This window comes from Wickerhamomyces anomalus (genome assembly GCF_001661255.1).
Source record: "Wickerhamomyces anomalus NRRL Y-366-8 unplaced genomic scaffold WICANscaffold_1, whole genome shotgun sequence".
In the NCBI taxonomy this organism is placed as follows: Eukaryota; Fungi; Ascomycota; class Saccharomycetes; order Phaffomycetales; family Wickerhamomycetaceae; genus Hansenula; species Hansenula anomala.
In genome coordinates, this window is record NW_017567110.1 from 1,704,708 (window position 1) to 1,729,147 (window position 24,440).

Here is a 24,440-nt window from a genome sequence, read left to right on the forward strand (position 1 = left end):
AAACAGCTACAATCATTACAAAACAAAAGTGATCTAAGTTAATTCAATTAATCAATACAGTGAAAATCTAGTGTTTATTTTACTATAGTGCAGTATAACCACCATCGACTCTAATATCTGTACCTGTAGTGTATGAAGCAGCATCAGAAGCTAAATATAGATAAGCACCAACCAATTCTTTTGGTAAAGCTTCTCTCCCCATTGGGATTAAAGACCACCATATTTTCTTCAAATCAGCATCAGCGAATTTTGTCAATTCAGTAGCAATATAACCTGGAGAAACAGTATTAACTCTTGCAAAACCTGACCATTCCACAGCTAAAGATTTAGCAAAATGTAATACAGCAGCTTTAGCAGCGTTATAACCACTTTGCATTTGAGGAACATTAACTATATGACCAGACATTGAAGCAGTAATGATATAAGAACCTTTACCATTTTTTTTAAAAATTTTCCCAATTGCTTTTGATAAATAATAAATTGAATTCAAATCTAAATCAATAACATCTCTCCATTCTTTATCATCCTCTTGATCTAATAAAGAACCACCGGTCCAGGCTTTACCAGCATTTGAAACAAAGATATCAATTGTACCGAAATCTTTTTCGATTTGATCAATTGAAGATTGTATAGATTCGAAATTTGTTAATGAAACTTTATAAGCTTTTGCACGGACACCATATTTTTGAGAAATTTCCTCAGCAATTTCATCAGCAGGATGGGAATTATACCAAATGGCAACATCTGCACCAGCTTGAGCAAAAGCATTTGCAACTTCTAACCCAATACCTGTTGAAGAACCTGTGATTGATGCAACTTTCCCCTTTAACGAGAACAAATCCAGGGCATTGTCTGAAGTTTCTGGGAATGGACGAGGTGTTTCAAGTTGAGTAGCTAGAGTTTTGGATGACATGGTGGTATAGTTATTATATTATTAGTGTATTATTGTTTGTTGTTCAATTGAATCTAATTGTTTATGAAATTGTTGTGAAATCCATCGAAAAGGGAATCCGCAATTAATTTATACTCATGTTGCCTTGGCCTCTATAGAGGTGTATTACGTAAGGGTGACGTAGTTTATAGCAAATTAATGGCACTAAAAACAAGAAGAAAGGTAAAGTTTAGTGAGTTGAATTACTTGCTTTAGGGCTTGATATTATTTAGTATTATCTAGTTTTACCATTAACGGAACAATAGGAGTGGATTCCTCGAGTCATAGTTAGTTAACCCATTGGATTGCTATCCATCTCAACCTTTTATACCCATCGACATCAACTTCAACATAAGCTATTGTACTCGTGATCATTTAACCAAAACACAACTATTAATAATTTATTCCTCTCTATTCACTAAGATAAAACCTACAACTAATCATCAGACACAAAATCTTTTAATCAACACTTTCCAAATCATCAAATTCAACTTTCCTTCAAAGATTGTGTCTCGTAACTGAAAAATAAAAGATTTGATCGATTGGAGAGGAAAAAATCAACATGTTTACTCATCTTTTTGACATGAGATCAAATCTTGTTTCAACACTCATCAATAACAATATTAGCTAATACTAGGGCCAATATATCACCCTTTGAATGACTGACTCTGAATTCTCCTTGAAGAATAGTCTGAAAGATATCTTATTTGGTTCGGTGAGTATTAATACTAGCCCCAACCAACATATCAACTAACTCTCTAGTTATCTGGATGTACTGGTAAATTAATAGAGTATCCTTTCGATACAGTTAAAGTTAGATTACAATCACAACCGCATGATCAACCTTTGAAATATAAAAACTCATTTGATTGCATAAAGCAAACTTTCACCAACGAGGGTTTCTTTGGATTTTATAGAGTGAGTTTGGGAAACACAATTGGTTTTATAAGATTGGTACTAACCTTGGTAGGGAATTTCATCTCCTATAGTTGGTGCAGCTGCTGAAAATGCATGTCTTTTCGTGACTTATAACATTGCACAAGATTTCTTAAAGAATCAATTGTCAATGAAACAAAATGAAGAATTACCATTAAATTTACTCGTATTATCAGGTGGATTCAGTGGTTGTGTTGCCTCATATATCCTAACACCAATTGAATTAATCAAATGTAAATTACAAGTGGAGCAGGTTTATTCACAAAAGAAATCATCAATAATACAACTGATTAAACAAGTGTTAACAAATGATGGGATAAAAGGTTTTTGGCATGGTCAAACAGGTACACTATTAAGAGAATGTGGTGGTACTGCTTCATGGTTTGGTGCTTATGAATTCATGTCAAAAGAGTTGAAAATTGCAAGATTAGGTTCTGAAAACATAAATGGTGCTGAAAACACAATCTCTGAATTATTGATAAGTGGTGCATGTGCTGGTATCTCATATAACTTGTCATTATTCCCTGCTGATACTATAAAAAGTAAAATGCAAACAAGTAGTGTTGTTAATCCTGATCAAAAATTAACTTTTATTTCCACTGCTAAATTGATATATAAACATGGTGGGTTGAAAGCTTTTTATAGAGGGTTGGGTATAACTTTAACAAGAGCTGTTCCATCAAATGCTGTTATCTTCTTCACTTATGAAAAACTAAAGAAAACATTTGCATAACCTACAATCATAGATACATATAAAATATAAATTAGATATTCTTTAAAGAACGAGTTTTGGAAGCTTTGGCTAGTTTCAATAATTTAATACTAAATGTAGTCAATTCTTCTTTGAAAAAGAATAAAAATGCAGCAGTCATAACACTTTGAGATAATTTAACACTAATACCATTATAAAAACCTGCAATTCCTTCTTTTGAATAAATTTGTTTAATCCAACCTATAATCGTCTTTGGATTTGAATTTGATTCATCTTTGAGATGCATTCTTGATTTTAATGTAATATATGGATAGGTTGAACCAGTGGCAATCAATTTACCTAAAGCTCCAATAAAGAATGCATGTAATGAAGTCATACCATTTGGTTTTCTTTTATTAATGAAATTTTTCAATTGTTCAAATATAGTGTATTGAATAATTGGATTTAAAACCAAGATTAATGCAGGTAATACTCCGGAAAATAATGTTTTCAATCCATCCTTCTTGACGATTTCAATCAATGTTTTCAAAGTATTTGAATTGTTTTTACCTTTAACTGTCATTCTAGTATTAGCAACCCAAATTGGATTAGTGGAAATACAAGTGATTGAACCTGCAATAGCACCTGTAGCAACACTTTCCAAAGGTGTTAATCCTCTTTTTGTATGTTGCTTTGATTTTAAAAGAACTTTGGTTATTGCTTCATAAAAATAATAATAAACTAAATTGTTTAATGAAACTCCATAGATTGCACTTTCCAAACCTGAATAAAAACCTTTAACACCCTCATGTTCCCAAAGATATTTAGTTGCAGCTAAAGTGGAAACTTTATCATCTTTCTTGATATCTTGTTCATCTTTAATTTGTTGTTGAGTAGTTTTGGATGATTTAGTCTGAGCCAATGTTGATAAAGTGACTAGAGGATAAGTAACAGCCATACTAAGGGCACCACCAATTCCACCAGCAAGGGCATGAGCCACAGGGTCAGCTTCCAATCTATCACTCATCCTTAAATCTATCTGGGACCTATAATAAGCAAGTATAAAAGATGAAAAGAATAAAAGTCAACCCCAGCATTTCAAAATCTCTGACTCGACGACCCGGAAGATCGCGTCTTCCGAATTTGGTGCAAACGCCTTCGCGAATCGGTTTTACAAAGGCCTTTGAAAATTTGAAATTTCTATCGTGATTAATCAATTCACTATTGAAAAGACTTGAGAATTAACAAATTCATAATGAACTCTTCTGCTCCTTTCAAACAGTTTCTGAATAACTTTTGGTTTGTGTCCTCTCTCGCCATAGGGGCCATCTATGTCACAAAAACGTGAGTAAACCAAGATTAATCTAGTTGTCTTTAACTAATCCTTTGTAAAGAATCATTGAAAATAAAAGAGAAAAATCATTCCATCCTGAACATTTTGACAATGGTGATAATAAAGTCTCTGTGCAAGATAATATAGCCAAGATTAAACCAGGTTTTGCTGAAAGTACAGGTGAATATAAAAGAAAATCTGAATATGAAGGTGCTGGGAATTCATACAGTTCAAGAAAAGGTGGTGATAAATTCTCTGGTATCTTGGATTTTGGTGGTGCTCCAAAGACTTGAAGTTGAATATCATTAGTCTGTGATCGAAATTATCAAGTCGAAGATATTGTCAAGCCCGGCCTAATATAAATCAATATGGTATACCGTGTAAATAGTTTTTTTATTTAATTTTAATGAAGTGAACGTCAATCAACTCTACAAATTATCGTAATTCAATTGGAAATCCCTGAAACACAACTTTCTCTTTACTTATACAAACATGAACAATAAAAAATGATAAAAATAAAAATAATAATAATCAACCAAAAAGAAATTAGATGAACAATAAAAAGAGAACAAAGAATTAAATATTTTATTTCGTTACGTTAAATCAACTTAATCCTTCTTTTCGAAATAATCAGACATTTCTTGATCCAATTGTTCAATAGTCTTTTTAGCTGGTCTTTTGGTTTTTGGTTTACCACCTTGTTTGTTACCTTGTTTCTTGGCTGGAGCAGCAGCAGCAGCTTGTTTTTTACCATTGGCTTTTGAACCTTTTGGTTGAGTTGGAACAGCACCAGCATTTGCTAAAATTCTACTACTTAATGGTTTCTTGGTTGGATCAATGATTAATTCCAACTTTAATTTGGATGAACCACCATCAATTGGGGCACCATTATATCTTTCGACAGCTTTGGTAGCATTGGCTGATGATTTGAAAATAACAGTGGCAATACCTTTTGATTGACCTTTTTCATTGTATGATAAAGCAACACTAACAACACCACCAACTTGAGATGAAAAAAAATCCTAAAACTTGTTAATCAAAACTGAACTTAAAACTAACTAAAAATTATAAGAAATGTGTGGTTGTGAATGTTTCTGTTGTTTACAAAAAGTATATGATTATTTTTACGGGAAATCATGATGAAACTATTGATCTTCAAAAATCTGGAGGATTGACTTGGAAAATGTGAGCCGAAATTCTGTGAGTTGGAAACCTACACCTTACCAATGAAATCAAAAGGCAACACTCAAACCTTTGTGATGGATACTCTAGCCTCCTCAGTATATGAATCTTCTCAAATTTTAACTTGAACTGTGAATGAATTTGTAAATATTGCTATCTTAAAAATGATATCCACATGATAAAAGCTCTCATTACCCAAAATTATTCATAAATTGATAGAAACAAATTCATATACTGAATCTTTGGTAGATCACCGATCAACAGCAACATATTGAAAAGAACCATTGAAACTAATTGAAAGTGAATAATCACTTGAACTGACAAATCATTGGCACCACTCCGCTTGCACAATTTTGAAAATTCTTTACTCTCATGATGGAAGATGATAGTCAGCCATTAGAATTCAATGAACAATTCAATCAAAAAAAAGTCTAGCCAAACAAAACAAAAAAAGCCCTTCAATAAAATATCTCATAGTGATACATTATCAGGCTAAAAAAAGAAAACAAAGGATAGAGGAAAAAAAGTTATTCAAATGAACAAGATAGTTCTTTGAACATTTTTTTTCTTGCTTTCAAACTCAAAAGATTTGTCCTTTTCCTTTTTTTTAAACTCACAGAAGTCACATTCAGCAGACGTTCCATTTACAGTAAAAACAACCTCTCCGTGTTGTGAAATCTGCAATAACAACACGTTGACGCTTCGTTCATGAAAATCATCTCGTAATAGATTTCAACAATGATCGTAATAATCAAATCATCACTTTCTCTTTGCAAAAACACAAAATAAACATCTCACACACAACAATACTCAAAACATACCTTGATAGCATCTTGTTTGATATCTTTTGGTAAATGGTAGACAACAACCTTGTTAGCATAAGAAGCATCTAAAACAGATCCTTTTGGAGCAGCACCTTTAGTTTGTAATTGTTTTCTCAAGTTAACTTTTGGTTTACCAACAGTTTTACCAACTTTAGCCTTAGCAACAGGAGTTCTCTTTCTGAATTGCTTCTTAGGCTTTGAAGATAAGATATCGTCTAATGATTGATCTAAGGCAGACATGATTGATAACTGATGGTTTGATTTGGATACAAAAGTTTCCTTGTTGTTTGTTGAGTTGATGGTAGAATTTGGGGGGCGAGCATTCGCTGATTTTATTTTCATGGAAATTTTGATCCTTGAGCGGGTTTGTGGCGGGTGACGCTCTTAAGTATAGGAAAGTGGTAAAGGCACTATTGAACCTCGAGAAGATGGCAGAGATGCCTTTGAGTGGAAAGAAGCTTATAATGAGACCATAATGGAAAGAACAACGGGAAAAGGAGGATACAGAACACAGAGAATGTCCAGAACTGGTACTCCTCCTAGGATAAAGCACTTCCAGTCTAGGCTCACGTCTCCTGAGAAGCTCCCTTCAGTCTCTTTGAAAGATGCTAAACTGGCAAAGTTTGTCATTAGTGCAGAGTTTGATAACAAAGTCGGTAGTGTGATACGACACCAAATACCGAAAAAGATTCCAGGTTTCAAAGAATACTTATCTCATCTTGGTGAACTAGTGATACCCAGTCAAAGTGAACATTATACACAAGAGGATTATTCAAGTTTTATACTTTACAAAGACCCAACAGGAAAATATCAGCTATTTCCAGATGATAATAGTGAAGAAGATGCTTTAGGATTCCAACACATGAGGTTAAACGATATAAACACAATTTTTGAAAATAAAAGCCATGATGATGATATTTTGTTCTTCTATACAGTTACCAAAAAAATTGAAGATGTTAATGACGCTAGAGGTGCTAAAATAAGGTCAATATCAATAGGTACTCCATTGTCAAATTTTGTGATATTCAAACATTTAATAACACTTACAATACAAAATTTCATACGTGATGGTCAAGTCTCACATTTGATCTCATTGTTTAATACAATCAACAGTATAGATATTTCATTATGGAAGCAATTCTGCCAGGCAAACAACAATTTACAACGTGTATTATCATTGAATTCAGAAGTCAACAATCAATTAGTGTTCCCCAAATTGAAACAACTGTTGTTGAATGAATCTCAAACTGAAGGGATAAGGTATAAATCAGGAACGTTACAATATTATCCAACATACACGCCAGATGATCCACAGGATAAGATCCTTTCCAAAATACCCATAAATTTATCATTAACTTCACCATCTTCAACTTTCCACACAGACTTAAACTTGACAATACCCATCCTAACTTTTTTGAAGAAACTTTCCATGAAGTTAAACTCAACAAATTATCAAAATTTCAATATATTTATCTATTCAAATGATTCAAAAGATCAATTATGTCAATTCATATTATCATTATCTAATTTCCTTAATGGGTTTAATAACCCGTATTTCCATAATGACAAGATCCTATATTTACCATTGATTGACCTTTCAAATTTTGAAACTTTATTAAAATATGATAAGCAAGTTCATAATACCAAGATAATTGGTACGAATAATATAATGATGAAGGAAAATTTCACTGATTTTTATGACTTTTGGTATGATTTAAACATGGAGGAATTATTCATGAATGAAACAAAATTGGAATTATTTGATGTCTCCATGACAAAGACTCAAGATTTTATAAATTTATGTGATGTTTTAATTAAACAACATCATGACTTTGATACAGTTTCCAATACAATGATTAAATTTACAATTTATGAAATTTTGAAAATTTTGAAAAGGGATGATTCTGAAAATGAATTGAATTTGAAAGATTATTACTTATCAAGAAATAAGAATCTGGTTTTCTTTGATTGGGTTTTTGAATTCAAGATTATTAGATTGATTGATACTTTTGATCAATATTTCAAGATTTTACAAAGTGATCAAGTTGAAGAGATGGATGTTGATACACTTTATGAATGTTTGGAATTTATGATTGGATTCCTTGTTGGAAATGTGAAAGGGCATTTAGAAACTTTTATCCACATTTTAGAGATTTTTCCTGTAAATATTCAAAAAATTGATGAATTGGTTTATTGTGGTGATGAAATTGAAGATGATGAAAATACATTCAATTATTTATTCAAGCCTATTTTATTTCAAGATAGGAACTTACAAGAACAAGTTTTAAAACTTTTCAAATTATTAAGTAACTCTGAATTATCTTTAATCTTGGATAAAAGATTGAATTACTTTTTAATTATAGCTATAGAAGAATTTGCATCAATTACAAAGAACAATATATAATAGACTACGTTACATAGATTTAATTTATTCATTATGCATAAAATGTTTATTTTTTGAAATTAACTGATATATTGATGACTATATATAAAAGATGAGTTACTTATAAATGTAAGCAATATGCGAAAAGGGATGATGGTTAAAAGTTTATTGAGTAGCTGGAAGATGTCTGTAGCCATTCATATGATGAAATCTCCAAGGACAATCCATCTTATCAAGTATAACTTCATGAAATCTTAACTTTGTTGGATTTAATTCAGTTGATGCAAATGCTTTTGTCAATTCTTGTTCATTAGAAACAATTTTAACTTCAGAATTTTTTTCATCACCAAATTCAAAGAATTCAAAAGCTTTTGACCAGTTCCATTGTTTGATATCATTGTAATCTCTTGTTTCACCTTTAATAATTCTTTCAACGGTATAACCACTGTTGTTTAATAAAAAGATAATTGGATTCAACCCATAATGAACAAATGAAGAGATTTCTTGTATAGTCATTTGAGCAGAACCATCACCTTCAACTAAAATCAATCTTGAAGAAGAGTTTTGATCCTTCATGGCAATACCAACACCAGTGGAACAAGGTAAAGCCATACCAATAGACAAATAAAATCCTTGGGCAATGTATTTAACATTTGATTTGAATTTCAAATCTGGGATACCAAACATAAATGAACCAGTCTCACAAACGATAACATCATTTGGTTGAACAAATGATTCAAATTTTTCCAACATATGTGATTGAGAAATGGAAGCTTTTGATGGCAAGTATGGGAATCTTAATTTAATTTCATATTGTAATGGTGGATTAGTTGGAACTTTTGAAGAATCTAAATGAATCAATAATGAACTCAAGACATTAACGAAATTAACACCATGATAAAATTCTGAACCAATCTTGATATAATCTGGATGTAACAAAATTAATTGATCTTCACTGAAATCAAATGAATAATGGCCGGTATTAATTTCATTAATATAGGAACCAAAGTATAAAATTAAATCAGAAGCCTCCATATTTTCTTTAATACCAATATTTGATTCCAATCCAATATAATCACCAACGAAATTTGGATTAGTTTCATCTAAAATGGATTTACCCATAAAAGTTGTATAATTGTTGAATTGAGTTAAATCAACAAATTCTCTCAACAATTCAGTAGCATTATGATATCTGCTAACCAAAACATCAGCCAAGATTGATGGATTTTTAGACTTATAAACCAACTCCAAAATTTTTTGAGTAATTTCTTCAGTCTTCAGAGGATGGTTATCTTTGATTAAATGATAATCAGCAGGGGTTTGTGATAATTTTGAAGCATCAACTAAAGCATCCGCCATATCTAAAGGCAAAAAGATATAACCAGGTCTTGAAGTTTTGAAAATAGCTTGAATAACTTGATCTAAATCCTCCACAATAGTTTTAGAATCATCCAAAACTTTGCTTATACAAGAAACATCTTTAACCATTTTGGTATAAACATAATGATCAGATCTTTTTAAAGAATCAATATTTGGAACTAAATGATGTAAGTGTTTAGCTTTTTCAACTTCATTGTTTAAAACACTAGTCTTTGGGATACCGACAATATGTAAAATTTTGGAATATTCAGCAAACCCACCAGCAATTGCATTCAAAGCAGATAATTCACCAACACCATAAGTTGTTATAAGAACACCTAAAGAGTTTGTATATCTTGAATAACCGTCAGCGGCATAACCAGAGTTTAATTCATTACAACCACCAATCCAATTTAGTTGAGTCTTGTATAAATGTTCCAAAAGACCTAGGTTGAAATCACCAGGGACACCAAAGATTGATTTAACATTTTTAACTTGTTCTAATCTTCTGAACAAGTATTCACCAAAAGGTAGTTGGCTGGAGTTTGAAGTAGTGATGGTAGTGGTTGTAGATTGTTGATTTGGTTCTAGTGAGACAGGAGTCATTGTATATAGTGAGTGTGTTAGCTAATTGATGATGATGATGATGATAGTTCAAAAGATGATATTGGTTCTATGAAGTTGTATTTATATTTGTGTAGCTATCCACACCATTAACCGAGCTACACCTAGTTAAAAGGCATGGAATCCACCTAGTAACGGCAACCAGAGTTACTCCAATAATGATTCAAATCAACTCTCTCATTATTCTCAGCTTTTCTCATCGTCTTTGCCGTTTGTTTTGTTGATGACTTCCAGTTTCTTCAAGGCCAACGCTGAAAATTTGACACAAAGTTGAAGAATCGGCTATTGAAGGGGAAAAGTTAAGGTGAGTACATCCGAACACCATTGAGTTAGCCAGACGGAGGGGAGGGTAAACACCGAGCATTGCCGAGATTTGCTTTATTCACTTTGAATTCAATCATGAACTTGTAACAAGAAGATCTGGAAAGGTTAATGCGTATGATCTAGCCATGGATCAACTATACTCTTCCTGTATCAAGAGACTAGCACCCGAGACTTTGAGGAATTGGATAGCCGAAGAGAGAGATGATATTGCTGTTATAGATGTCCGTGATTCTGACTACAAATATGTGAGTATTAATCAATAAAGTATAGTACAACCATAGTACTGATCGGTATATTATCATCAAGGGCAAAATACCCATCTCAATACATATCCCTTCCAAAGGTTTCGGAGAAGATTCAATTCAAAATCAATTATTATCAAAATATCCACTTGGTGATACCTCAGTTTATATTTTCCATTGTATGAGATCTCAACAAAGAGGACCTTCAAGTGCAAGAAAATTTCTAAGGTATTTATTATTGAAAACTGAATGTAAAGATGATTTACATAAATTACCAAAAGTTTATATCCTTGATGGTGGATTGAAGAAATGGAATCAAGTTTATGGAGCAGATCCTGAATTGATGGTGGGAATTGAGTAATAAATTAATCGGTTGAATACATCCATATCCAACAAGTTACAAATGAGCAAATGTCACCCCTGAAGATTAATCATATTCATGGTATCATTTATTCATATAATTCATATCAACAACGTCTTTCATCTCATCTCCCCTCTTGTCTATAAGCACTTCTATACACCTTCCAACCCCAATAGTACAAAAAAGATTGTACCTTTCCAATAGAATATTTAATTTCAGCAGCAGCAGCTTCAAAGCAAATATTAATCCAGCAATATGATTGATTAATATCACCTATGAATCAAAAATTTGAATGAAACGTCATTCTTTAAGCAAGCACTGGGTAAATCATCATCATCAACTCCATTCATCTTTAATAATCTATTTTGCAATTGAACAATTTTTTCATTATTAGTTAAATGTTTAGCAACATTATCACCATCTTCAAGACTAATTAAAATATGATCACCCAATTTAAATTTCTTCTGTAAGATTTCAACAATCTCTCCGACTGTTGTATTTTCATCTTTCTTCATAATGGTTTTGAAAGTATCATCATCTGTCGATAGTCTTATATGATAAAGGCGCGGTGAAGTTGATGGCAAATTTGCTGAAGAACGTGGATCTGAATAAGCTGACTGGGAAGGAATGGCATGTAGTTCATAATGATGATGATCAGCTTGGGATAGTTGATGATTATGGCTGTTCTTCTTGTTTTCATTATAGGCACTGAATATTATAGCTTTTGCCTGCTCATTGGACATGCTTGAAGTTCTCCGTTGTGGAGTATGAATATTGATATAGTTGTAATCGTTATTGGTGCTTGAATGGCTAAAGAGCCCACTCTCTGGCCGATCCTGTTCATCGACATCGTCAAAGATATCTGAGGCACTGAACACCGAGGGCGTCTTGCTGGAGCTGGTCATGTAGTTGTTCATATTGTTTGGTTCCCAATGGCTCAGAGGTTGTGATTTTGTAAGTTGTTATCTTTAATTTAGATTTGTATTGTTGGAATCGCTGATAAAAAAAACGGTTGGTGCTAATCCCGAGCACGTTATCACTGGATCAGGGATTAATAAATGGAGTGAGTGATTCGCTTGCTGAATAAGACAGACTGGGGATGGTTTGGCTTAAGGGTTGTTGCTTTGAATGGTTGTGCTTTGGATTGAATGTGTTTAAAAGAAAGAAAGAATATCTTCCCCTTAAGCATCAATCGTTAAACGGACATGGGTGCTTGACCGTTGGGACTCTAGAGCCACTACTATCCACTCCTACATACACAGACCATCAGCTACTCTTCTTCCAGCCACACAAACAGCCCCCAAAGAAGAATACTCTCTGCACAGTCTGTTTCACTGTGCAATGGTGATCGTTGGTCAAAGACATCTGTCTATAGATTCAACAGTTGCACACAAGCATGTCTAGCCAGATTAGTCTGTACAGTGCTCATATTCTAGCAATGAGGCTATACCCTGATTCATCATTATTCCTACGTTCCTTTTCATTCTGTTTGTGGTGAATTAATTGCCAATTGTTAGCTGATATTTTGTAAATGTTTAATTAATTCAACTGTTGAAACCGTTTTATTCAAATTGGATGGGCGCGTTTTCCCGCATGGCCCTAAAAGAGAGATCGGTTAAAGTTTAGGGTGCTACGCAAAGTACATTTACAATTGATGGTGAGTACAGTTGAACCTCAACTCAGGTTTCTATACATGGCTTGGAGATCTATGAGGCTATGATTAGACAAGCTCACTTTGTTCACGTTGTTGTTCTTTGATCAATTGTTGAGGTGAGATCTAGAACTGTATCACTAAAGAATTTGTTTGCTCTATTTAAATGCTCAGATGTCTACAAGTTATATCTATAGATCATATAGCACTAAATCTATAACTCCTCTGCACAAAGATCTGATCTGATCTTGAATGGTCTATTTCTCCAATCAATTTGAGTCCCACACATTGCCATAATCCAAATTGGTAATGCTAATAATTCTCTCAAGATCCATATAGGTAACCATTTTATTAATTTACATTTCTCATCAATATTTGAATCTAGGAAATATGGAGAAGTTGTCCCTTTGGTATCCATCAAGTCTTTATTTGAAAATTTTAACAGCATTTTAAATTGATTATAATCTGTAAAACACCAAATCAATTCATGTATCAACATTATTAATTTCATATATTTACCTTGGAAAAAAAGATTTGATAACCCATAAGAACCAAATAATCCAATAACTAAACTCTCTGTGGTTGGTTCCACTAAAGTTGCAGCTAAAACCATATATTTCCTTACTCTTAACCATCTTACTCTTCTATTAACATAATCCATAATCTTGTTTGTTGAAGTTCCAACACTACCAGTACCTATTGGTTGAATCACAACATCACCAGTCATACCTGTTCTACCACCATTTTCCCATAACGCAATACCAATCATATTATCTTCACCAATATATCTTGAAAAAAACCTTAAACTTTCATTTGGTTTCAAGACATAATTTGAAGCAGCTCTTGCAATGGTCTCTTTATTATTTATTATTGGCACATTACCCAAAGAAACTTGTTTAACTGCATCATCTAAATCAGACCTTCTATAAATGTTTGATTTCCCATTAACACAAGGTGCTATTGATGCCTTATTGAAAAAAACATAAAATTTTGCATGAGATGTGAATAAAAACATTTCATCTAATCTTGCACCTAAATTTGAATAAGAATTATTATTGTTTATGGAGACAGCTAATGGAACATGATGAACTAGTTTAATTTGTTTCCCTTCTCCAGTGGAAAAATCATAAGTTGGTCTACCATTATCCTTGGATGTTTTTAAGGCAATGATTGATCTTAATAAAGTTCCTGGGTTAACATAAACATTTGAATCTAAGACCCAAATTATATCAAATTTAGCATTTTTATAACCTTTTGCTAAATTATTGATCTTGGGATTTGGTCCAAAATGATTCTCCTCATATGACTCATCAATTAATAATTGAACATCTAGATGGTTATATTTGGAGATCAAATTTTTAATGATTGGTATAGCTGGATCTTGAGCACTTTCCACACAAAATAAAACTTGAAATTTATTTGATGGATACTTTTGTAGAATTGAACTTTCTAAACATAATTCTAGTTCTGTATCCACACCCTTGATAGGTCTTAGTATAGTCACACCTTCTAATTGAGAATCGTCATCAACGATCTCATCACCATCAAATTTGATACTTGAAGGTTTATACTTGGGACTATTAAACTTCAAATAAATCTCTATGAACCCATAATATGCAATCCCAATCATAGCACACCACCATATGAACCCTATTATCGACAGGCAATATTGTAATGAAGATAGTTCAAACTCTGGATCTGTCTTGATCACTGTTGATTCACTCTTTATTGTGTCATGATCGTGGTATATACTAGCGCCATAACCAAGTTTAGTGAGAAATGATACAATGATTGACTTTGTGGCAGTGATCATAATAGCGAATGCATCTAAATGAGTGATGAGTAGTTGGCCATTAAAGTGTAATGTCTGGATCAAGAAAAGTGTCAGATCCAACGTTTATAATTTTTTTCTGTATTTTTTTTTCTCTTCCGTGTTTACTCGGTTCTGAGATGGGATGATTTGTAAGCTGCCACGTACCTAAACCGTGTGCCTAGGGGGCGTAGTTAATTAGGGACCTGTTAGGTCTAAATTGGTTTAATAGTAATACTGGTTCTATTATAATTCCATACGAATCACATCATCTCTCTACACTTTGCTTCGAATATACGTCAAATATCGTGTCAACAAATGAGTTCGCGAACATCTTCTCCATGTAAAAAAATCGGATCCAGTTAAAGTTGGGTACTCTATATTCATCAACACTATAACTACAACCATGGCTGCGAAGATAAGGAAGCTATCAGGCCTACAGAAAGAAGTACTCAAGCTATATAGACTGTGCATAAGAGCCTCATATACAAAACCAAAAGTATGTTCCCATTTCCTCACCAAAAAACCCAGAAAATGAAGTACTAATAATCTGAAAAGGAAAATAGACAGCATTTTGTCTCATATACAAAGTGAGTATCCATGACTATTTGGATTGGTGGTTACGTTACTGACAACTGTGCCAAGGAATGAGTTTGCAAAGTTTCAACAGTTGCCAAAGAAGGAATTCTCCACGATTGAACATTTGTTGAGAACTGGTTATAAAAAATATGAAATGTTTTCAGCTCCAGAGATTAAAGATGTTAAATGATATGAATAATCTTGTATATAGATTTATGACAGCCTTTTGATGATGTTTATTTTTATTGCTTATTTGTAAGATTGATGATCTCATCTACATTTCCATATTCACTAGAAGTGCTATAAAAATTCATTATTGCAAAAAGAATATACCCATGTTGAAAGTTGATCCTGAAAATCATAAAAGGATCTAATAAAATTAATCATAAACGAAAACTAATAAACTCACAAAGCAAAAATAATCATAATTAACACACACACATAAAAAAAAAGCAAAACTAAAATGTCATAATAACTCAATATCAATCAATATCAATTTTTCCAAATATCTCATCTTGATTTACCAATAAAAACTCTGTAACATTATTTCTTGGTTGCATATCCATTAATTCTCTTTCACCACTAGAAACTCTTGTAAAAGTTGGTGCAAAAACAACAGCTAAATTATGGAATGTCATCTTATTCAAATGTTGATAACTTTCAATTTTTTTAATATGATTCAATAAAAATCTCAGCGTTTTCAAATTTGTTTTAGGTAATTGTGATAAAATATTTGATAAATTTTCAATCTTCTCCATAGAATCTTCAATTTGTGAATTTTTAATAAATAATTCATAAACATTCATTGTGATTATTGGTTCTGGTAAATGGAAATATAAATATCTTTTCAATGAACTTGTAATTGCATTAATATCACCCTCTAATGAATTCTCCAACTCTTGAGAAGTTTCAGCTGTTAATAAATTATTGAATGCTTTTAAAATATTATTCATTTGTAATGTACCACCATTTTTACGATAAATACCTTCAGAATCTAATCCTCTTGTTTCAACTTCTTTAACTAATCTTGTAATTATTAATGGAATTGATCTTTTTTCAAAAATCGTTCTCATTTCTAATGTTGAATTAAACAAATCACTCATTATCAAAGTTGGATTGGAATTATTACTCTTTGTAGAATTTGATGATGAAGTACCTAAATCAATATAATTTGAAGATTTTGATCCATTAATTAATTTCTTATTATCATTACCACCTAATTCATCAGTTTCTTCATTTCTTAATAATGGTGCAGAAATTTGTGGATTTCCTTTATTACTAGATCCACCATCATTCAAAATATTACTCAATGAATATGATGATTGTGATGCACTCATTGCCTCATTCTTATTGAAAACATTTCCAAGCCCTTTAGTAACATTATTTCTTCTCCAAAACCTTGCCTTCGGTTTTTGTTTAGTATCAACTTGTTCAGCTGTATTTATTTGATCTTGTGGTGGTGATAATACTGTAACTAATGGACTCTCTGATGAAACTGATTTCTCAGATGGTGCTGGAATATCATTTTGTAAACCTAGATGTTGTTGCTGTTGCTCCTGTTGAAGTTGTTGTTGAAGCTGTTGAGATTCTTGTTGTTGTTGTTCAAATGAAATTTTCAATTGTTCTAATCTTGAATTTAATTGTAAAACTTCAAGATTTAAACCATCTCTTTGTGAAGTTAAATCGGTAATCTCTTTTCTTAACCCACCTTTTGTTTGCTTCAAATCAAAAATTTCAGTACGCAATGATCTTAATTCTAATTCAACTTGAGGTACTGTATTTGATGATTCATGATTATTTTGATAAGAAGAAGTGGCATTAGCATCTGAAACACTTCTATAATGTGATGAGGATGAAGTATTTGGTCTTGAAACACTTCCAGTCTTATGATGTGAAGGAACTGGTGGAGTGGTGAATAAAGCAGCACCTTGATAAGGTGAAGTATCAGATTGACCTCTTGTATGAGTATTGAATTTTGGTGTATTGATAATTGCAGAATTATTTAAATTTTCAAATCTTGGATTCCCATCCATTAATGGTGAGTAATATTTACCCCTTGTTGTTGCAGTTGATGATGAAGCTGAACCTGGTGTTGGCTCTACTGATGAACCACTTGCAGATTTCTTGTGTTTTCTAAAACTCAAAAATGATTTTGGAGATCTAATAGACTTTGATCTACTAACTCCACTTCCTGATTCATTTGTAATGTTTGCCAAAGCAGATTTCTTAAAATTTCCAGGAGATGGTGAACTTGGTGATAATAATCCATTTGCATCTGACTTACTCGAGCTTCCAAATTTCCAAGAACGATAGCCATGATTTGGTGTATTTGGTATTTCAGGTTGTTGTTCTTGTTCAGGTTGAAAGTTTATTGAATCATTTTCTTTCAATGAAGGAATTCCCTGTATGTTCAAACCAGTTGGAACATGATTAGCTTGTCTTAAATCATGGAAACCTGAAGGTTCTTGAGCATATTTTGAAATTTGATCATCATCACTGCTATCATTCATATCAATAAAATCATCACCACCAGGTAACTGTGGAACTGGTATCTTTGGAGGTGGAGATTCATGTGAGATATAACTTGATAAAATATTATTGGAAGAACTTGAACTTAAATTATCCACTATAACAGCTTGTCTGTTTTTCCCATTTGGAGATATTATAGCTTGTTTCAATGGAGTGTTTTCAGATAGTAAATGTTGTTGACTTTGATGATCCAATTTCTGTTTTCTTGGAGTTTCATTAATATTATCCTCGCTTTTCAAATTTGGTGTGGTTTGTAAAGATGAAGTTGTTGATACATAATGTTGTGAAGGAGTTGTATTTGAATTTGAACGATAATTAGCAATTGGATCATGTGAATCAAAATAGGAAGGTTCTGGTAATGGTGACTTTGCTCTTGGATTATAGTTATCAGCATATGGAGAAACTGAAACTGGTGGGTCTAAACTTGGTTGATGTTGTTGTTCATCTGATAGTTTAGCTGGTTTCCTCTTTGGAGATCTTTGTGGTATCTTGGCAGCAGTTGCAACTGTACTTGAAACTTCTAAAACACCAGGTGTTGAAACTTCTGATGCATCACCACTAGTAATTGATCCACTTGCACTATCAGCACTCAAAGGAAGACCACCATTTGGAATCTTTGGTAATGACTTATCAATATGCGTATACCGACTTGATCTGTGACTTGCATTTGTTCCTCCCGTATGTGATATGTGTTTGGATTGTTTCTTATCTAAATCATGTCTTCTCTTCTTTTCCAACAATTTTTCATGACAACTCATACAAAATAACCCTTTTGAAGTTCTTGCATATCTTAAATCTTCAATTCTTTTCTTACAATTACGACAGCAGAAACATGAAGAGCAATAAGCTTGTTCACCAGTCAAAATAGCCAAATCATCAATCTTTTTACCACAGGCGTTACAAGCATAAGAACATTCAGAACATATCAGATCACCAGTACCCAAAACCAAGAAATTTGAGCTTGTGCCTAATAACTTTGAACACTTTGAGCAACTGAAGCAGTACATGTGCCATCTATCACCACCTAATTCATAAGCGTGTCCCTCAGATATCGGTAAATCACATCTTCTGCACTTGTGTGATTCGTCATCTTCTTCATCTAAAAATGAGTTGTGAGCTGGTGATAATGGTTCATCTAGTATTATCTCTGTCATCTCTATGAGTAATTATTAATGTGATTGGATTAGGCGCTCTGTTAAATGAATGGAAAGTTTGATGAATAAATATAAAAGTTTCTTGTTTGATTCAAGGGAGTGGATATGATGGGTATAATTAGCAAAAGCGAAACAAAAGCACACCAATGAATGTATCAAGTGGAAATTCCTGACTTATCAAAAGCTAATTGTAGGAAGGTATATGGGAATGACTAGTGAATATTGGGTTGATTGTGGATCAAGTGTTAAATTCCTGTTGAAAACACTTTTTTTTTTGCTCCTAAGATGGTTTTTCTCCCAGATTTTTTGAAGATCAAAATATTTTGTAACACGGTACGAGACAGATCGAAAAAATAAGCCCAAAATGGAAGGTGGGAATGGGGGTTTGATTGGTAGTGGATCGGAGTGGGAGGTCTAACGAGTGTCTCTTGGAAAGACTGACGCTTGAGATTAATGGTGAACTGTGTGTAAATATTTCAATCTACCTTTGTATCTCTTCAACTTGGATTTGAGATCAAAGTGGAAATTCAGATTTAAAATAGAACTCTGTTGCGCAAACCGGTTTTTAATCTGTGCGAATTGGGAAGTACAAAAGATCATTACGATTTATAAATAGGGGAAATAACGTGTATTTTGGGTATTTCTTGATGGATGTATACTCTCTTCTTGGATTCTCAGCTCTCAATTAATTATTAAATGATTCTACTATTGGTTAATTCTTTTTTGTTGCGTTCTAAATACTTCTGTTTTAGGAAGTGAAATGGCGTACGCGCAAAGAACTTTAATTACTCGCGTTCCTGAAACTCAACTTTGATGAAATCTTGAACGTTATAGGGCATGGAGTGAGAAGCCAGTGTATCTAGATATAAGTTCAAATCCAAAGGCCCTTTAGCAGTCCATACATTCCAAAGCTATCGAGATCCACTAGATGCACCGAGCACTATTTTTGTTCCTGATCTACTCTGTTCAAAGTTCAAACTTTCGGTTATTTTTAGGCAGTTGCTTCGCCAAATATTTAACCGGCTCTCCTGCATCCAACCAACAAAACGACTCTTCAACCCAAAAAGCCTTCAAGTGCTCAGACACTTCCTGAAAAAGCAGGGATTCTGACCAGTTCTCTCTCCCTCTTAACCCGTTGGTGTGATCCTGGCTCTCTTCGATCTGTGTACTCCAGTTCAAAGTACCCAGTCTGTTCATGTGCACTAATTGTGTCGATCATCTGTTTCTTCTCTCGCAAAGTGTACGTTATTTGGCATTCGAGAGAAGTTAAGCACAAGCTGTTCAAAATGTATACCACTCTCCATGTCTAGATACGACTGTGTATTTGTGTGTATGTAGCTACAGATAGGTTGTACAGAATCTCTCATTTCTGTTCTACTAGTTGTAGTGGTTGACTCTCTGGACTTTCAAATCTCTTGCGTTAGTATAAAGGAAGTTTAAATACTCAGCAGAGGGTCCACACTTTAAATTTTACTCTTTTTTTAAATTCCTCATTATGGTTGATAGTCTCACGCAATGAATAGTACTGCATCCATAAGTCAGCTCTCAGTGATATTATCGTTTACATAAGCCAAGTTCACCTTCGAGATTGAGTCTCGATAGCTTTAGTCAACTGGAGATAACTTCTCCGACGTCTTAGATCAAGTACAATCGGGCAAAAAGAACATCGATTGATTTCAAGAAAATGGAAGTAGCTTGAGCACACTCGCCATAGTGTAGTAAGGCGCTTTCTGTAATATTGATGTTGTTAAACTTGGTACCCCAATGCCTATGTTGTCTGAAGCTTCAAATTGTGTATGAGTGTCACTTGATGTCAAGTATCAAGCATATCTGTGAAGTAAGTCACAGCAAGATCAACACCATAAGTGCGCTGGGCGAGTAAATATAGCTAACATATGGAGAATCGAGATTCAAATCTATTCATTCAAATTTAGATCAACCAGAACTGTGCCAAAAACACTTTCAAAGTTTCAATTTGATTGGTCAACACATACCACAAATATTGCTAGCTTGGGGTTTATTCTTCTTGTTTTAGCATAAGGAGACCCATATGGTAATTATCCATGAATCACTAGAATACTGATATCTTTTTTTTCTCTTCAAAGTCTTAGCTAAGTTTGTTTAATTGTTGAAATACTCTTCATGAAGATTGGATTCTTCACTAAATTTTACACATCCGACCATTGGTCACGTTTTTCGTTTCCTCTCCTCGGAAGTATCGTTGAAAAAAACCATTTGAAGCACTACAAAACGTCAAGTTTGTTCCAGTGAACATGAGCTAAGATAAGTTGTTTCAAAGAGCTATACTCCCCATTTTCATTATCCTTTTCCCTGCTCACTAGGCTTCAAGAAACTTTCCTCATCAATTGGGTTTAGTTTTTGTCTTCGTATACCAAAATATCATCAGAACATTGATCATTCAAAACATAAAAGACTCACCAAATAATGTCAGAAGTAACAACAACAACCATATCAGCCCCATCAAAGTTCATCTCAGATATATCAGGTGCTAAAGTCATCGTGAAACTTTATTCAGGTGAAGAATACCATGGTATGTAACCTCTATATTCAACCAAGCCAAATTGGTCTTTCAAAAGATCATACTAACAACTCTTATCAGGCACTTTAGATTCCATTGATGGTTACATGAACATCACATTAGAAGAAACACAAGAAATAGTCAGCAATAAAGTCACCAGAAAATACGGTGATGTTTTCATCCGTGGTAATAATGGTGAGTATTTTGAACCATTTAAAGTCAAACATATACTAACAACCCAACCAGTCCTATATATATCACAAGCTTAATTACCCCTTCTGTATTAAAATTGTACAATAGATAATAATGACCAATGAATTGAATTGAATGTAGAATAATCTGAAAATATTGACCCAGTATGTGACCGGTTTATTCTTTTTATTTCCCTATCCGGAAGTCAACAATTCCAGCACAAGTGTAGCACCGGCGTCGGTGCATTTATGCTCTTCCAATTGAAAATTCGAAAACCCCCTTTGATCAAGGAAAAAAAAACCTGAATTGTGTTGACAACGACAATTTAACAAAAGAACAACTAGTCAAATCTTAGTCATTTTCAAAGATGTCTTTCATTGCTAAACGTCAATTATCAACTTTGATCCCTCCAAAGATCGCTTCTGCTAAGGTGAGTTTTATAATTTTAGGGTTGTTGATGGAGATGGACGTTGAGAAAACAGTGGGATATAAAAGGACATAAGAAAGTCGTGTTGTTGGAAATTAGAGACTGTAATGGATTGAATTACATGATATTCCTAGGCCATTCATATAATTGGTTCGAATTGCTTCAAAAGGTCTACGAATTTTATCAACTTACCAGAAAGCGTACTAGATATAAAAAAATCTTAATCCAACATCAAAACTCCAACCCCAACAACATCATTCTTCGTTCAATTTACTAACTTGCTATTAGAACCTTGGTGCTGCTCCAAATGCCAAACGTTTAGTCAACGTTGTTCAATTCTACAAATCTTTACCTCAAGGTGAACGTGCTCCAAACCAACCATTTGGTCCAATTGCTCGTTATAAAGAAAAATACTTCAACGGTGACAATGCTACTGGTAAACCATTATTACATTTAGCTGGTTTCATCTTAATCTTTGGTTACTCTTGTGAATACTACTTCCATTTACGTCACCACAAAAATGGTGAACATTAGATGAATTTATAATGAAGCATATAAAGAAAAACAATTCATGACCATCATATATTATTAAATGAAATAAAGTACCAGAAGAATTTGATATTCATATAAAGCAAAAAAACAAACTTTTTATTAGAAATACAAAAGATGGAAAAGCTGTAGTTCAACTTTTTCACAATCATATAATACAATAAAAACTCAAAATTTCAAATTTAACTCATCATGTTTCTTTAAGATACTATATACACGTAGTCTCGTTTTCATTGATTCGAGACGAGCTCCTTGTACTTTGCAAATCTTTCGTCTTCATTTGTTGAATCATCTCTTATAATTTCCAACATTTGATCAACATTCATAACTTTATATCTTGATTTATCAAAACTTTCACCAAGCTTCTTTTCAAACTTATTCAATTTCTCCCAATCTTTCCAACTAACAACACTTTTTCCTAAATTCAGATTCTCAAACCCCTTCTTATCACCTCCTTTTATCAAACCTTTTTCAAAATCTTCCAATATGAAACCAGCACTAGTGAAAGAATCCATCATTGTAGAAGCAATAACACCTGCAGAACCTTTTCTAATCCATCCTGATGCATAAAACCCTGGTAATACTGAGCGATCCTCAGCTAGAACACGACCATTATCATTCAAAATTGTTCCATTTCTTTCATTAAATATTATACCCAATTCATTCATTCCTGGGATTGAAACACCTTTATAGCCAATACTAGTTATAACTAGTTCTGCTTTCTCCAAATGGGTTGCACCAGGTATTGATTTGACTTTTGCTGGGGAATCTGGGGATTCATGGTATAGTTGATTTTCTTGTAAGTTTATTGATGATACTAATCTTTTATTTTTAGAATTTTCAAATGCTTCAATAGGAGATTGTAAATATTCCAATTTCCAAGACTTTGTGAAAACTTCAGGTATTTTGTATTTCAGTTTTTTACGTTCTTGTGGTGGTTTCATTTGATTCAATATCAGATCCAATCTTCTTGAAGTAATTCTATCAAATTTATTTTTGAAAGGGATTATAGGATCAAGTATCTTTGGATCAACACCTTCAAACTTAACACCATATTTCTCCAATTCTAATAATTCTCTAATCTCTTTATTTGTAAATGCACTTTCCAAAAACCCTCTTCTTGCAACAATTTTTATATTTTTCAATGTTGAACTCTTCAACTCTTGAACAGCTTTATCTGAAATATCAGTTTTACTCAACACTTCAGGTGGTGTCAATAATATTCTAGCACAATCAATAGCGACATTACCATTCCCAATAATGACAACATCCTCAATTTTATTCAATGGAGGATTCAAATCTTGACATTCTGGTAATCCATTGTACCAGCCAACAAATTTTCTAGCACTAATAACACCAGGGAGTTCTTCACCAGGTATACTCAATTTATTATCTTGTGTACATCCATAAGAAAAAACAACAGCATTATAGTTTTTATGTAATTCTTTCAGACTAATATCTTTCCCCACGGTTATATTACCAAAAAATTTAAACCTTTCATTTTCAGCAACTTGATTAAAAGTATCTTCACAGTTCTTAACTTCTGGATGATCTGGAGCAACACCATATCTTGATAACCCAAATGGTGTGGGCAATTTTTCAAAGATGTTTACATGAACATTTGGATTCTTATTAATTAGATGATGAGCTGTGTAGAAACCTGCTGGACCTGAGCCTATGATGGCAACGTTGAATTGAGACTGGAAGCGGCGGAATGACGCCAGCACATTTGGCTTCACTGCTCTAGGGCGGTACATTGTCCTTGATTGTTCCTTCAATTGAAATTGTGGAAGTTGTTTGTTAAGAGCGTAAGATTTGTT

General features: G+C 33.1%; 15 protein-coding genes across 15 annotated transcripts; 6 read left to right on the forward strand and 9 right to left on the reverse strand.

The window, feature by feature from the left end:
• Positions 1–82: 82 nt before the first annotated feature.
• WICANDRAFT_25435 (SDR family oxidoreductase) lies at positions 83–913 on the reverse strand (the record flags this gene model as incomplete). The annotated part of the gene is made up of 1 exon (XM_019181145.1): positions 83–913. The coding sequence occupies one exon, from the start codon at positions 911–913 to the stop codon at positions 83–85; it is 831 nt and encodes a 276-aa protein (XP_019041503.1).
• Positions 914–1,589: 676 nt separating this feature from the next.
• ORT1 (Ort1p) lies at positions 1,590–3,021 on the forward strand (the record flags this gene model as incomplete). Its single annotated transcript, XM_019182638.1, has 3 exons — positions 1,590–1,646; positions 1,694–1,849; positions 1,902–3,021. 3 exons carry the CDS (start codon positions 1,590–1,592, stop codon positions 2,598–2,600), a joined length of 912 nt encoding a protein of 303 aa, XP_019041504.1. The 3' UTR covers positions 2,601–3,021.
• A 792-nt stretch (positions 3,022–3,813) lies between these two features.
• COI1 (Coi1p) lies at positions 3,814–4,184 on the forward strand (the record flags this gene model as incomplete). The annotated part of the gene is made up of 2 exons (XM_019184391.1): positions 3,814–3,902; positions 3,953–4,184. 2 exons carry the CDS (start codon positions 3,814–3,816, stop codon positions 4,182–4,184), a joined length of 321 nt encoding a protein of 106 aa, XP_019041505.1.
• A 315-nt stretch (positions 4,185–4,499) lies between these two features.
• YRA1 (RNA-binding protein YRA1) lies at positions 4,500–6,137 on the reverse strand (the record flags this gene model as incomplete). Its single annotated transcript, XM_019185369.1, has 2 exons — positions 4,500–4,913; positions 5,895–6,137. 2 exons carry the CDS (start codon positions 6,135–6,137, stop codon positions 4,500–4,502), a joined length of 657 nt encoding a protein of 218 aa, XP_019041506.1.
• A 282-nt stretch (positions 6,138–6,419) lies between these two features.
• AFI1 (Afi1p) lies at positions 6,420–8,185 on the forward strand (the record flags this gene model as incomplete). The annotated part of the gene is made up of 2 exons (XM_019186669.1): positions 6,420–8,085; positions 8,111–8,185. Exons 1-2 carry the CDS (start codon positions 6,760–6,762, stop codon positions 8,183–8,185), a joined length of 1,401 nt encoding a protein of 466 aa, XP_019041507.1. The 5' UTR covers positions 6,420–6,759.
• Positions 8,186–8,445: 260 nt separating this feature from the next.
• ARO10 (phenylpyruvate decarboxylase ARO10) lies at positions 8,446–10,245 on the reverse strand (the record flags this gene model as incomplete). Its single annotated transcript, XM_019181203.1, has 1 exon — positions 8,446–10,245. The coding sequence occupies one exon, from the start codon at positions 10,243–10,245 to the stop codon at positions 8,446–8,448; it is 1,800 nt and encodes a 599-aa protein (XP_019041508.1).
• A 467-nt stretch (positions 10,246–10,712) lies between these two features.
• WICANDRAFT_60368 (uncharacterized protein) lies at positions 10,713–11,190 on the forward strand (the record flags this gene model as incomplete). Its single annotated transcript, XM_019182978.1, has 2 exons — positions 10,713–10,832; positions 10,894–11,190. The coding sequence occupies 2 exons, from the start codon at positions 10,713–10,715 to the stop codon at positions 11,188–11,190; spliced, it is 417 nt and encodes a 138-aa protein (XP_019041509.1).
• Positions 11,191–11,459: 269 nt separating this feature from the next.
• WICANDRAFT_76481 (uncharacterized protein) lies at positions 11,460–12,107 on the reverse strand (the record flags this gene model as incomplete). The annotated part of the gene is made up of 1 exon (XM_019184392.1): positions 11,460–12,107. One exon carries the CDS (start codon positions 12,105–12,107, stop codon positions 11,460–11,462), a length of 648 nt encoding a protein of 215 aa, XP_019041510.1.
• Positions 12,108–12,565: 458 nt separating this feature from the next.
• WICANDRAFT_87683 (ceramide glucosyltransferase) lies at positions 12,566–14,689 on the reverse strand. Its single transcript, XM_019186121.1, has one exon. It carries the CDS (start codon positions 14,652–14,654, stop codon positions 13,056–13,058), a length of 1,599 nt encoding a protein of 532 aa, XP_019041511.1. The 5' UTR covers positions 14,655–14,689; the 3' UTR covers positions 12,566–13,055.
• A 368-nt stretch (positions 14,690–15,057) lies between these two features.
• Positions 15,058–15,420, forward strand: SDH6 (Sdh6p; the record flags this gene model as incomplete). The annotated part of the gene is made up of 3 exons (XM_019181077.1): positions 15,058–15,150; positions 15,210–15,241; positions 15,297–15,420. The coding sequence occupies 3 exons, from the start codon at positions 15,058–15,060 to the stop codon at positions 15,418–15,420; spliced, it is 249 nt and encodes an 82-aa protein (XP_019041512.1).
• Positions 15,421–15,733: 313 nt separating this feature from the next.
• WICANDRAFT_23547 (Rho GTPase-activating protein) lies at positions 15,734–16,228 on the reverse strand (the record flags this gene model as incomplete). The annotated part of the gene is made up of 1 exon (XM_019180993.1): positions 15,734–16,228. A coding segment is annotated over one exon (495 nt), but the record flags the coding sequence as incomplete, so codon positions are not given.
• Positions 16,229–18,472: 2,244 nt separating this feature from the next.
• Positions 18,473–18,913, reverse strand: WICANDRAFT_25018 (uncharacterized protein; the record flags this gene model as incomplete). Its single annotated transcript, XM_019181087.1, has 1 exon — positions 18,473–18,913. A coding segment is annotated over one exon (441 nt), but the record flags the coding sequence as incomplete, so codon positions are not given.
• Positions 18,914–19,879: 966 nt separating this feature from the next.
• WICANDRAFT_82372 (uncharacterized protein) lies at positions 19,880–20,110 on the reverse strand (the record flags this gene model as incomplete). The annotated part of the gene is made up of 1 exon (XM_019185370.1): positions 19,880–20,110. One exon carries the CDS (start codon positions 20,108–20,110, stop codon positions 19,880–19,882), a length of 231 nt encoding a protein of 76 aa, XP_019041515.1.
• Positions 20,111–21,358: 1,248 nt separating this feature from the next.
• Positions 21,359–21,721, forward strand: LSM6 (U4/U6-U5 snRNP complex subunit LSM6; the record flags this gene model as incomplete). Its single annotated transcript, XM_019182979.1, has 3 exons — positions 21,359–21,464; positions 21,534–21,647; positions 21,699–21,721. 3 exons carry the CDS (start codon positions 21,359–21,361, stop codon positions 21,719–21,721), a joined length of 243 nt encoding a protein of 80 aa, XP_019041516.1.
• Positions 21,722–22,358: 637 nt separating this feature from the next.
• ARH1 (NADPH-adrenodoxin reductase) lies at positions 22,359–24,377 on the reverse strand (the record flags this gene model as incomplete). The annotated part of the gene is made up of 2 exons (XM_019182639.1): positions 22,359–23,515; positions 23,546–24,377. 2 exons carry the CDS (start codon positions 24,375–24,377, stop codon positions 22,851–22,853), a joined length of 1,497 nt encoding a protein of 498 aa, XP_019041517.1. The 3' UTR covers positions 22,359–22,850.
• Positions 24,378–24,440: the final 63 nt, after the last annotated feature.